Source organism: Echinops telfairi, unplaced genomic scaffold, assembly GCF_000313985.2.
Source record: "Echinops telfairi isolate 266 unplaced genomic scaffold, ASM31398v2 ScPeMD7_60;HRSCAF=208, whole genome shotgun sequence".
NCBI classification, from domain to species: domain Eukaryota; kingdom Metazoa; phylum Chordata; class Mammalia; order Afrosoricida; family Tenrecidae; genus Echinops; species Echinops telfairi.
Window position 1 is genome coordinate 3,598,123 of NW_022103958.1, and position 12,540 is coordinate 3,610,662.

At 45.6% G+C, this 12,540-nt stretch overlaps 1 protein-coding gene across 1 annotated transcript in view; it reads left to right on the forward strand.

Annotated features, from left to right (window-relative positions):
- AGBL2 (AGBL carboxypeptidase 2) overlaps positions 1-12,540 on the forward strand; it is a 34,973-nt gene that overhangs the window by 9,111 nt on the left and 13,322 nt on the right. The window contains exons 5-8 of the mRNA XM_045291117.1: positions 6,309-6,462; positions 7,926-8,711; positions 10,601-10,757; positions 11,985-12,111. Of these exons, the coding sequence (XP_045147052.1) occupies positions 6,309-6,462; positions 7,926-8,711; positions 10,601-10,757; positions 11,985-12,111 (1,224 nt within the window). The remainder of the gene's footprint in view (positions 1-6,308; positions 6,463-7,925; positions 8,712-10,600; positions 10,758-11,984; positions 12,112-12,540) is intronic.

Genomic DNA, 12,540 nt, shown 5'->3' on the forward strand with positions numbered 1-12,540 from the left:
GCTCTTTTACAGACCAAACTAAGCAAGAGCTCTGAACTTCATGACCAAAATCACCTTAAAATTTGAAAGCTATGGATTGTGATAAGAGTTATATGAGCCCCTAATACAATGACTTAAAATAATAAATTAAACCTGGAAAGCTTTGAAAAAATGTCAGCACTTTTTTCTTCATAGCTCTAAGCTTTCCCTCTCGCTAAAAGAGATGTTGGATCAGCTTTGGGGAGCTTTGCTTTCTTTTGTCCAGCTCCTGCCTGTACACTAGTGAGAGTACTAGTTATATGTGTATAATGACTGTCATTTAAATCGTACATTTATCCAAAACACACTGGACCCAATACAAAAGATCCTTATTCTCAAGGGGACCTGGAAGATTCCCCACAAGAGACGATATGCGAGCCCGTAAGCGAAGGATTGATACACTTGTTACGTGTCACGGAGTTGGTTCTGATTGGGCAATGTGTACAACCCACTGCCCCGTCCTGCCATCCTCACAACCATTGCTGTGCGCGCGCTCGTTGTTGCAGGCGCTACGTCAGTCTATCTCATTGAGAGTAATAAGTCCACCTAATTGAAGGTAATAAACTTAAAGGGATTTAAAGCAAATTAAGTGTGCTCTGTGATCACAACCACAAACTGCACTCTGGGAAATTCACAAATATTTGGAAATGATACACCACATTTCTAAATTATGCCTGAGCTAAAGAAGAATCACAAGTAGTGTTATAAAATATTTTTAACTACATGACAATAAAAATTATATGAAAAACATACGAGACATAACGAAAGCACTGCCCAGGAGGCTTGTGGTGGCGTGTGAAGTCCTCTAACTTCACCGGAGAGATGAGAGTCAGCAGCAGCCCGAAGCCAATGCTATGAGGAGAAGTTGGGCACCCTCCACTCCAGCCTTTCACTGATCCCAACTCCACTTGTCCTCCCCAGGGCTCTCCCTTGCTGCTGGATTCGATAATCCATTGAAATTGCTATACAGATCACACACACACTACTCCTAATTAGGTGGCTGTCAAGGAAGTACAGACTACAACTTGGGGTCAGGATCAACTTGGAAGTAATAGGCACAACTCAGGATACAGTTTATCAACCAGGACAGCTTTCAGTAAGACAGCTCCCAGCTCCTACTCAGCAGTAGCCACAATCTGGCCCTGACTTGGCTAAGAGCAATAGCTCTTTTGGCTCCTCCATTAAGGCCCCAGAAGCACCTCACTCTACCAGCAAGCCTCTGCCTGAGGACTCTCAGCTCTCTTTGTGGGTTGGCAAGGCCATCTGGCACTGTCTTCAGTGTTGCAGTTTATTCTTTCCCTCTCTAATCTTAGAGGTTCTCAGAGAACCTTAGGTCCAAAAGATGTGACCCACTCCTGGTGCTTTTTGAGGGTAGTGAGGCCTCCCTTTAATTGGTCCTTTTAAGGATTGGTCCTTTTAAGCCTGGCAGGATGACAAAACTGACTAATGCCCTCGGTAGGCCACACTCATCTAATTTTTATTGTAATCAGCCAGTTCTGACAAGAGCTCCATGTAGCTTATTTGCACTGTGAAGTGCCCAGTCCCACTGTAAGACTGTGCCTAGGAATCCTCGTGGAAGAACTCCACATCCACAGCTAGAAAGACCGTTTGTGAGGAAAACTACTGTGCCGCAATGTGAAAAGATCACAAGCTAATTAACCAAGCTTCTGCCTTTATGAAGTAAAAAAATTAGAGCAAACTAAACCCAAAGCAAACAGAAGGAAATAAAAGGAATGGGAATCAGTGAGATGGAAAACAGAGAAAAGGAAAGGTTGTTTCTTCAGAAGTCTCTACCATGCCCTGTAGGGTCGCTCTGAGTTGGCATCAACTCGGTGGCAGTGAGCTTGGTTTGGGACCTCCTGGAGAAGTCAGGTCGCACCTGGCCCCACACCCTTTTTACAGAGGTGCTCTGTGTTAGGCCACAAAACAAGTCTTGATCAATTTAAAGGTTGAAATCATGCAGAGCTACAATGGAATGAAGCTTGAACTCTAACAGAAAGAAAACAGAACAATGTACAAATACATGTAACTGAAGCTACATATTCTTTAAAAAGCCATTGGGTCAAAGATAAAGCCATAAAGAAAATTAGAAAATACTTTAAGGTGAATAAAAATGAAAACAACATACCAAACCGCAAAAGGAAATCTTGGGTGGGGGGGTAATTAGAGCTGTAAATACCTACACTGATAAAGAAGAAAGATCTCAAATCAGCAATCTAACTTTCCACGTCAAAGAACTAGGCAAGCAAAAGCACACTAAATCCATAGCAATCAGAAGAATGGCATAAAGTTTAATAGGGAGTGAAATAGAGAATACAAAAGAATCGAATACCCAAGTCCAAGAATTGATTGTTTGGAAAGAGAACACAATTGACAACTCTTCACCAATCAGAGAAGATGCAAGGAACTAAAATCAGTAATGCAAGGGAAGATAAGACCATGACCTTCAGGCGTTAAAGGTGATCAAGAAAGTCGGCAAAGCTGAATTGCACAAAATCAGCAGACAAAAATCACCAGCAAGAAACACCCTGAGGAGACGTTGGACAGGGCAGGATATACAAAATAACAATTTATAAATTATCAAGGGCTCATGAGGAAGGGGAGCGGGGAGGGAGGGGAAAAATGAGGACCTGATGCCGGGGGTGCTTAAGTGGAGAACAAATGTTTTGAGAATGATGAGGGCAATGAATGTACAGATGTGCTCTACACAATTGATGTATGTATGAATTGTGATATGAGTTGTACGAGCCCCTAATAAAACGATTAAAAAAATAAAATGAAAGAAACCAAGATTTTAAAAAAATCACCCTGAAAATTAAATTAAGAAAAGTTTCGTATTTATAATATCAGAAAGATACTGGGGAGTGTGGGCCCTCCAGTGTTTTTCATCTTTTGTGAAACAATTTTGTCTATTTGGCCCTTTGGTTTCCAGAAGAGTTAAGAATCCGCTTGTCAATTTCTACAAAATGAGCCTGTGGGGGTTTGATAGGGATTGAGTCCACAGATAAACTTGGGAAGACTGGTCACTTTAACAATATTGACTCTTCTAATTCACGAGCTGGGACACTCTCCATTTATTTAGATCTTTAAAAAATTCCTGTCGAGGAATTTTTATTTGTTATTAAATTTATTCATAATGTTTTATTCTTTTTTTCCCCCAATTGAACTTGCTATGGGGCTTTCCATAAAAGCCACAAGCCAGTGGAAGGGTGGCATGAAGATGGGCATGTAGAGCAATGGAAGAGAATTGAGAGTCTAGAGATGTGTTGTTGATTTTCAGCCAAGGTACCGAGGCAATTTAATGAGGAGAGTATAGTCTTTTCCAGAAATGATGCTGGGAAAATTGGATAGCTATATGCAAAAGGGTTCGCTTAGACCCTTACCACACACAAAAATTAAATCATAGACCTAAATGTAAGAGTTAAAATATAAACTGTTTAGGAGAGAAGTATCATTTTGGGTTAGTTATTTTCACCTTACTACTGTAAGGTCAGTAGTACTGTCTTCACTTGCATTACTGATTCTCGTTCCTTGCATTAGTTACGACCCCAAACACGTGATCTATAGAAGAAAAATGGAACAAAGATTGAAGGAAGGCTTATTAAAAATGTGATATGCTGATGATACAACCTTGCTTGCTGGAAGCAAGGAGGCCTTGACACACTTGTTGGTGAAGATCAAGGCAATCCTTGCAGCCTTCAATATGATTACAACCCAAGAAGACTGAAATTCTCACAACTGGACCAATAGATAACATCGTGTGGAAAGGAAAAAAAAGTTGATGTCATGAATTTTTGTCTTGCTTGGCTCCACAGTTAATGGCCATGAAAGCAGCAGTCAAGAGCTCAAACGTGTTGGGTAAACCTGCTGCACACAACCTCTTTATTTATTTACATACATTTATTTACAGACACTGTCAGGGCTTTATTTTACAGTCACATCTCATCCCTGTTGATCAAGTGGTCCACCAGACACCTGAGACCTGGCAGCAGCCTCGGCCAGCCTCCAGGCTTCTCCCTTGGACTCCAACAGAGCACATTGCCCTCTTGCATGGGGCCTTGCATGTTGGGATGATGGAGCAGTTTGTGTCATCCGTGAACTCCACGTGCACTTGCATGCGCTGTCCCTGGGAGCCAGTCCTGCCCAGCACTTTGGTGACTCTAGCTAGCTTAATGGGCTGCACATGGCTGGTGTTCATGATGGTGGTGCGGTGGTGATCGGGCAGAGACACAAGACCTCTTCAGAGTATTGTAAGAGGACTAAGGTGAGCCATGTTATTTTCCATATGCATGTGAAAGTTGAACATTGAATAAGGAAGACCAAAGAAAAATCAATGCATTTGAATTGTGCTGGAGAAGAATATTGAAAGTACCACGGACTGCTACAAGGACAAACTGATCTGTCTTAGAAGAAGTAGGATGAGGATGGCAAGACTTCGTTTTATACTCTTTGGACGTGTTGTCAGGAAAGACCAGTCCTTGGAGAAGGGCATTATATCGGTAAAGTAGAGGACAGGGAAGGAGGGAAGGCCCTCAAGGACAGGGATTGACACCTTGGCTGCAACCATGGGCCCAAGAAGAATTATGAGGGTGGCACAGGACTGGGCATTGTTTTGTTCTGTTGGGCATTGGGCTGCTATGGGTCAGAACCAACTCTATGGCACCTAACAGCAACAACACCAGCTAAAGAAGAAAGTGAGATACTGGACTTCAACTAAATGTAGAACCTTTGCTATGCAAAAGACACACCTTTTAAAAGGAAAAAACGACAACCTGCGGTCTGGGAGAAATGGGCCAAAGGTCTGAGTTGGCATTTTGCCAATGGAGATGGACAAATGGGTTCACACATGAGAAGAGGCGTAACACTTTTAGTCACTGGAGAAAGGTAACCTCAAACCACATCTACCAGCTAGAGCAACTGGGAGGGAGGGAGGATGTGCTGGGAAGGGGGTGTCTCCTGGTGGCACAGTGAGTTAAGTGCTGGGTTGCTAACACAGAGGTTGGAGGTTGGAGTCGACCAGCTGCTGTTGGTGAAAGATGAGACAAACTGCTCCCCTAGAGATGGACAGGCTTAGAAACCCTAGGGAGCACTTCCTCCTGTCCTCCAGGGTCCCCATGAATCAGAGTCGACTAAGGCAACGGGTTTGGGCTTGTTGTTGGGAAGATGTGGAACGTGTGAAAGTAATGAATGTAAAGAATTTCATAAATCCTTTGCAAAGTCTTTGACAAATAGCAGAACCAGAATTCTTCATCAGTTAGTGATTAAGAACAAAAACACTAGAAATACTACAAATTTGGCAAAATAAGATCTTCTTGTTATTGTATGAATGGCACGGGACAAGGAAAAGCCCTTTGAGAAAGTTATGAAGCACTAAAATTATTTTTCAAAAGTAGTTGAGCTTTTTCACTGAATTTTGTGTGAAAATAGCAAATCCCGCCCCCCCCAAATACAAACAAAACAACACTTGATTCTTAATTGTCACAAGGATTAAAAAGAAGTTGTGATTATCACCTAAATTTTGTTATATATGATAAAATATATTTAATAATTTTTAGTTTCACGATAAAATGTCAGCCCAAAACTTCTTCCCTAACAATGAAGACGTAGTTCCCTTTTTGTGCAAATTTACCCATATCAATTATTCTCAAATACCTCTTGTTCCATTATATTCAAATCTGAAAGGAGATAGTACAAAAATTTATTATAAAGTTTTTTCTCTGTTTCCTACTTTTTTTTTTAATTAGCAAATAGGTACTGTTTAGGTATCTATTTTTTAGAATAAGATTACAAATGTTTCCCAACAAGAGAATTGAAATAAAAAATAATTAATTTATAAATTATCAAGGGTTCATGAGGGAGGGAGGGGAAAAAATGAGCTGATACCAAAGGGTCAAATAGAAAATGTTTTGAAAATGATGATGGCAACATACGTACAAATGTGTTTGACACAGTAGATGTATGGATGGATTATGATCAGAGCTGTATTTGGCCAGGGGCTTAAATGGAGAGCAAGTGTTTTGAGAATGATGAAGGCAATGAATGTACAGATGTGCTTTACACAATTGATGTATGTATGGATTGTGATAAGGGTTGTATGAGCCCCTAATAAAATGATTTTTTAAAAAGAGCTATATTTGCCCCTGATAAAGTGATTTTTTAAAAATAAATATATATTTTTAAGAAATGAAAGTCTCTGCGAAGGCCCCATGAGAATCTGCATATTAATTGTTATTGACATGAAAGTAACTAGACCCTGGGTGGAACCCGGGCTGAATCGCTCTCATTTGCAGTGCCCACCGAAAATTCCTATTTCACCAGTTCCCGAGTGGGAGGCAAACGAGGAATTATCAAGGAACTCGCGGTCACGTTGGAAGGACCGGCGGATAGCACTCTGCTGTTTGAGTCCAGGTTTGAGAGTGGGAATCTGCAAAAAGCCGTCAGAGTGTGAGTAGCAACACAGATTCCCCAAGGGGAGGAGGAGGGGAGGGGTGGTGGCAAGATGTCTTTGGGAATGCTGTTAAGACTCTGGAAGGTTTGCCAAAATGATAGAGGTGCTGGCAAGTAGGAGTGGGGATGAAGTAGAAGAATATGAGAGGGTACCCGCCCCCAAAAACGTAAAGAGTTCTGCTAGGCGGAGCGTTCCTAGTACGTATTTCCCACCCCCAGGCGAGTATTAAGCAACCTATTCTGAGTTAGTGCACTCAGTGGTGTCTCCTGGGAAGGTTCTCGCTGGTCATAGTAGATTTTTTCATTAAAAAAAGTTTCGCTAGAACCTCCTTTTTTTTTTTTGTGATGGCCAATTTAAGAGAACAGCGTGCAGCTATGAAGTTTTGTTTCCTGTTCAGGAAAAATGCTGCAGAAACTGCTGTGATGTTGAACACAGCTGACAAGGGCAGCACTATGGGAAAAGCTCAAGTGTACAAGTGGTTTTCTTGTTTCAAAAAGGTGAAGTGTTGCTTGATGACAAACCTTGTTCTGGACATCCGTCAGCTTCCCAAATGGATGAAAATGTCGACGAATTTCATGCACTTGTGCTTGAAGACCGACGGACCATTGAAGAGAAAAGGAAGTTCTCTGGATTATCTTGGAGCTCGGTTCGGCGCATTTTTAATGGAAGATTTGGGAATGAGAAGGGTCACTGCAAAATGTGTGCCACAGATTCTGACTGACCAGGAAAAGAGGGTGGAGTGGAAACATGCAATGATTTGAAAGAACAGCTCCAAAGCGACCCAGACTTTTTTCCAAGGCCATTACTGGTGACAAGATCCGGTGCTATTCTTATGACCCCAAACCAAACATCGATCAAGCCAGTGGAAGACACCACCTAGCCCCCCCAAAACTCATCCAGTTAAAGGTCAAGATGATGTTCATCTGATTTTTTTATGTGAGGGGGGATAGTGCATTTGGAATTGGTTCCACCAGGTCCCACTATTAATCAACTTAGCCCACTATTAATCAACTTGTCTATGTAGAGGTTCTGAACAGATCGTGTAACAGTGTACGACAAAAATGGCTGATTTGTGGCAAATGGGGGACTGGTTTTGCCACCACGACAAAGCACCCGCTCACACAGCCATCTCAGGGCTCAGTCTCCACTGCTGGGGAGTGGGAGGGAGAAAGATGGAGAAAGAATCAAGAAACACAGTACTCCCAGGTGTTCTGCACAGCACTGTGTGTTTTTGGTACTCTCACTGTCCCACACCTAAAAACTTCCCTAGTGCCGCTAGCCTAACATGGGTTAAAGAAAGAGGAGAATTAGGAAATGCTGATTAGCTGACTTGCTCTCACAGGTTTTTCTGCAGTAATAAGATCTCTCTTTGCCAGCGAAGAACAATGCTTTCTCGGTCTGATTTTCGTTTGTGTCTTTGAGAGGTTACAGAGATGTGCTTTCGTTCTCTCCACGACAGAGACACCTACGAGTATGAGCTTACGCTGAGAACCGACCTCTACACAAACAAGCATACCCAGTGGTTTTATTTTCGGGTTCAGAACACCAGGAAAGATATCACCTATCGGTTCACCATCGTCAACTTGCTGAAGCCCAAGAGCTTGTACGCCACAGGGATGAAGCCGCTCATGTACTCGGAATTGGACGCCGACACCCGCGGTGTTGGCTGGAGGAGGGAGGGGGCCAACATCAAGTACTACAAGAACAACACCAGCGACGAGAAGCAGCAGCCCTTCTTCTGCCTCACGTGGACCGTTCAGTTCCCGTACGACCAGGACACTTGCTTCTTCGCGCACTTCTACCCGTACACGTACACAGACCTGCAGTGCTACCTCCTGTCAGTGGTAAACAACCCTGGCCACTCTCAGATCTGCAAGCTCCGAACCTTATGCAGGAGCCTAGCCGGGAACACAGTCTACCTGCTGACCATCACCAACCCATCACGAAGCCCCCAAGAGGCGGCTGCCAAGAAAGCTGTGGTCTTCAGCGCCCGAGTCCACCCCGGGGAAAGCAACGGCTCCTGGATTATGAAAGGCTTCTTGGACTTTATCCTTAGCAACTCGCCAGATGCCCAGCTCCTCCGAGACATCTTTGTCTTCAAGGTGGTGCCCATGTTAAACCCGGACGGTGTAATCGTGGGCAATTACCGCTGCTCGTTGGCCGGGAGGGACTTGAACCGGCATTATAAGACCATTCTGAAGGAGTCCTTCCCTTGCATCTGGCACACCAGGAACATGATCAAGAGGTGAGGGTGAGGGCCTGTAGCTATCTATCTTTTTGTCAAGGCTGTGGGGACTGGCATAGATATCCCCGTCTGCCGGGGCTGAGCTCGCTTCCGATGCTACGGAAACTGAGAATGGCTATAGGGATCCTCTTTACCATTCGCTGTGCAGTTGTGGGCTTCTGTTAATTTTTAAACGTCTAACCCCAAGCTTATCTTTGGGTTGAAGCGTAAAGTCATCCCGCTGATAAGTCAGCTGATGAAATGGGAAAGTTCAGAGGGCAGCAGAGTGCACAGACCTCCATTTAATCTTCAGGTGTCTCCCGCCACCCCCACCCCCGTGAGTTGAGTGCCCTGCCTTTGGTATATGATAAGGAATGGCAGTGCGGGCAGGTGAAGTCACTTGCGCAAGGACATAGGGCTGGGGACAGTGGATATTTGAACATAGGCTCTGGGGTAAGGGTTGAGTGCCGATCCCAAGGCCGGCCATGCAAACCCACCAGCCACTCACTCCATGGGGGAAAGCTGAGGTGATCTGCCCTGGTCAAGAGTCACAGCCTTGGACACCCTGTAGAGGGCGCCGCTGTGAGTCAGAATCCACTGGACGGATGGCCTTGGGCTTGGTTCTGGTTTGGGTGAGAGAGCAGTTGAACGCTGTGCCGTACAGCACCCTCCTCCAAGGATCCCCGTTTCATTGGAAATCAGAACAGAGCTAGAGGCCTGTGGGGATGCGTGCCTTCTCACCATAACTGTGGGGAAAGGCCTTAAGAGCGGGGTGGGGCTGATGGGCACACAGCCCAAGGGCATGCGCCAGAGTTGCATTTAGGCAGTAGGATGGGCCCAGATGCGAGGCCTGCTCTTACTCCTGGCTGGCTCAGTGACCTCAGCCAAGGAATTAAACCTCTGTGGGCTTCATCAGGCTCATCTGTAGAGTGGAGACGATACCTGCCCTTGAGTGGTTATTATGAGGATTAAATGAGATAATCCTTGTCACGTGGCACAATCCCCAGCACTTTGGAAGTGGAAGTGGGTGGCAATGGTAGTGGTTGGGGGCCTTGCCATTCTAGCATCATCAGCATGGAGGTGAGCATGTGTGGTAGTTGGCCATAGGTGTCCTGGGCAAGCTGGTGTATAGATATGAAGAAAGAGAAGGCCCTTTAGGCTAACTCTGAGGAGCCCCTGGGGCGCTATGGAATAGCATAGGGGGGCTAACTGCAAGGTCGACAGTTCAAACCCATTTGCTGCTCCTCGGCAGAAAGATGAGGCTGTCCGCTCCTATAAGATACAATGCCTGAGAAACCCTGTAGAGTGTAGGGTCCCTGTAATGGCAGTTTGGCTTTTGTGGTAGTTTTTAGGCTAGCTGTCATGGAGCAGCCTTCCTGCAAGACTCCCGCAGGCGGTGAGGTGAGAAGAGCTGGGCTTCACAGGAACTGCCCTGGAAAGCCTGGCCCCGAGGCTCTGTCTGGCTCCATAGTTGCAGCCTCTCCGCCTCTCCTCCCCGGGTCTGCACCACGCTGGCCTTTCTCTCTGCAGTTTTCTTCCACTTGCTTTTCAACTCATGCCTGGCCTGCCTCCAGCCCTCTCCACACCAACCCCCCTCACTGTCAGGGCGAGGCTTCTGGTGACGTGTGGAGCAGTGGCTGAGGATGGGGACAGGACTCAGCAGGGGGCTTGGACAGGCCCGAGAGCACATAGGAGACAGAGCGGCAGCAGGGACGCAGCCTCGGATGGGAAAGGTGTTGCCCAGCTGGTTCAGAGAGTTGGAGCCAGTGGGCAGGGACATAAAAGATGTTCTAGAAACTAGGGTGTTTGGTTTAACGCAGAAGAGATTGGAGTTGGGGTTTTCTTAGGCGGGAAGGTATCGATGACAGCGTGTTGACTGAGCCTTTGCTTATCACCCTCCTCCCTGCAAGACTTCTTGAAGAAAGGGAGGTCCTGCTGTACTGCGATTTCCACGGCCACAGCCGGAAGAACAATATCTTCCTGTATGGCTGCAACAGCGATGATCGCAAGTACTGGCTTCACGAGCGAGTCTTCCCTCTGATGCTAAGCAAGAACGTGCCGGAGAAGGTAAGACAGGAGGTGATTTTCCCACTGGCTGGGAGAGAAGGACGCTTGCTGCTGGTGGGACTTCGCATTTGACTGACCCCTCGGCAAGGGGCTGTGTCAGCTTGGTTAAATGTGCGTCCGAGCCCACAGTCACTGCCCGGTTTTTCCAGGGCTTGCCGGTTTTCTGCCTTTAACCGAGTGCCCTCGGACCTCTTTTTCATCCTTTGGCTTAGTGGGAGAGAGTCACATTTTCCTTCTCTGGCAGGTTTCTCCCTCACCCAGGTCCCAGCTCTCACAGGTCTATCGTACCAGCCACCTGGGCTCTAAGAACTAGGAAGGTGTGGCTTTAGAAATGGCTCTGCGTCAGTCACCTGATGGATGAGTGGGTGAATACCATTTGGTTTAGCCACACAATGGAACATTGTTCAGCAATAAAAAAGGGCTCAGATACCAGTACATGCTAGGGGGAGCCGGGCGGGGGCGTGGCTATTAATGAGTACAGGTTTCTGTGGGGTGATGAGGAAAGTCTAATCTTAGGTTGAGGCGAATAGAGCTCTGTGGCTATACTTCAACCATTGACTTGTGGGTTGTAGAAGGGTGTATTTTATGGCAGTGTGAATTATGTCTCAATCAAGATTTTTTTTTCATTGCTCAGGTGGCTTCTCCTAGGTACAGCAGACGCTCTTGGGAGGTCAAGTTGTCTCTGTCATTAATTTTGTGGCTGTAGAGCAAGAAGGGATAGAAGGGCCAACCGAGATAGGAGCCCTCACAGAAAAGTGTCCCTCATTCGAGATCACGAAGAACTGTAAGATTCTGAAGGCGAATGAAAAGTCCTGAAAATATTTGCTAAAGGGACCGAGTTACTGCTCTAGAGAGCAGCGCGTGCGCAGTGCCTTTACTCCGAAGGTGGTTTGTCAATCCAGAAAGGATAGCTGTCATCAGAAAGAAGATATCGGGCTGGATTAGAAACAATGTTTAAAGGAGAGCACCAGTTTTCTCCCCGAACGGGAGATGAGACAGTGTTCTTTGAAAAGAAGGAGTTGGATGGACTCCACAGACTGCCTGCCTTTTCTCTTTCCCTTCTGGCCTCTCTCCCTTAGTATTTTATGGAAAATGTTACGGAAAATATTCTTTAGTATTTTAGGAAATAATCGACAGGCACCAAGGGAACTATTCTTATATTAATGAATCTTAGACATCTTACTTTTGCCCGTTGATGATTAATGGAGGATTTGGGTCTCTCTTTAGTTCTCTTTCCATAGTTGTAACTTTAAGGTCCAGAAGTGCAAAGAAGGAACGGGACGGGTTGTGATGTGGCGGATGGGCATCCTGTACAGCTACACCATGGAGTCCACCTTTGGCGGGTCCACCCTAGGTAAGTTCTTCCTGGCTGGTTATAGGCCAGCGTGGCCACGCAGAGCACCTGGGGAGAAGAAATCCTCTTGAGTGTTGGGGAAGGAATTGATCCAGAGGAGGTCTGTTTTTGAGTGCCCAAAATATGGATGTGAATCATAATCCTTGATGGGGACAGAATTTCATTGTGATTGATAGATCTTTGAAATCAGGCACATCGGGGTTTACACAATGATCCTGGGTCAGTTACTTCACCTCTTTCAATCTCATTTCCCTTTCACTGGCAATAATGATAATACCACTATGATAGACACAATAGTTCCCCCCCGCCCCCCGCCCTCCATCCACCATTTCCGTTACTTGTAGTCAACTTCAGCCCCTCCGTAGTTCAATTGTGTGCCTTTCTGAGCAACACCTCTTGTTCAACAGAAGGACCCGCTGCCCAGTGCTG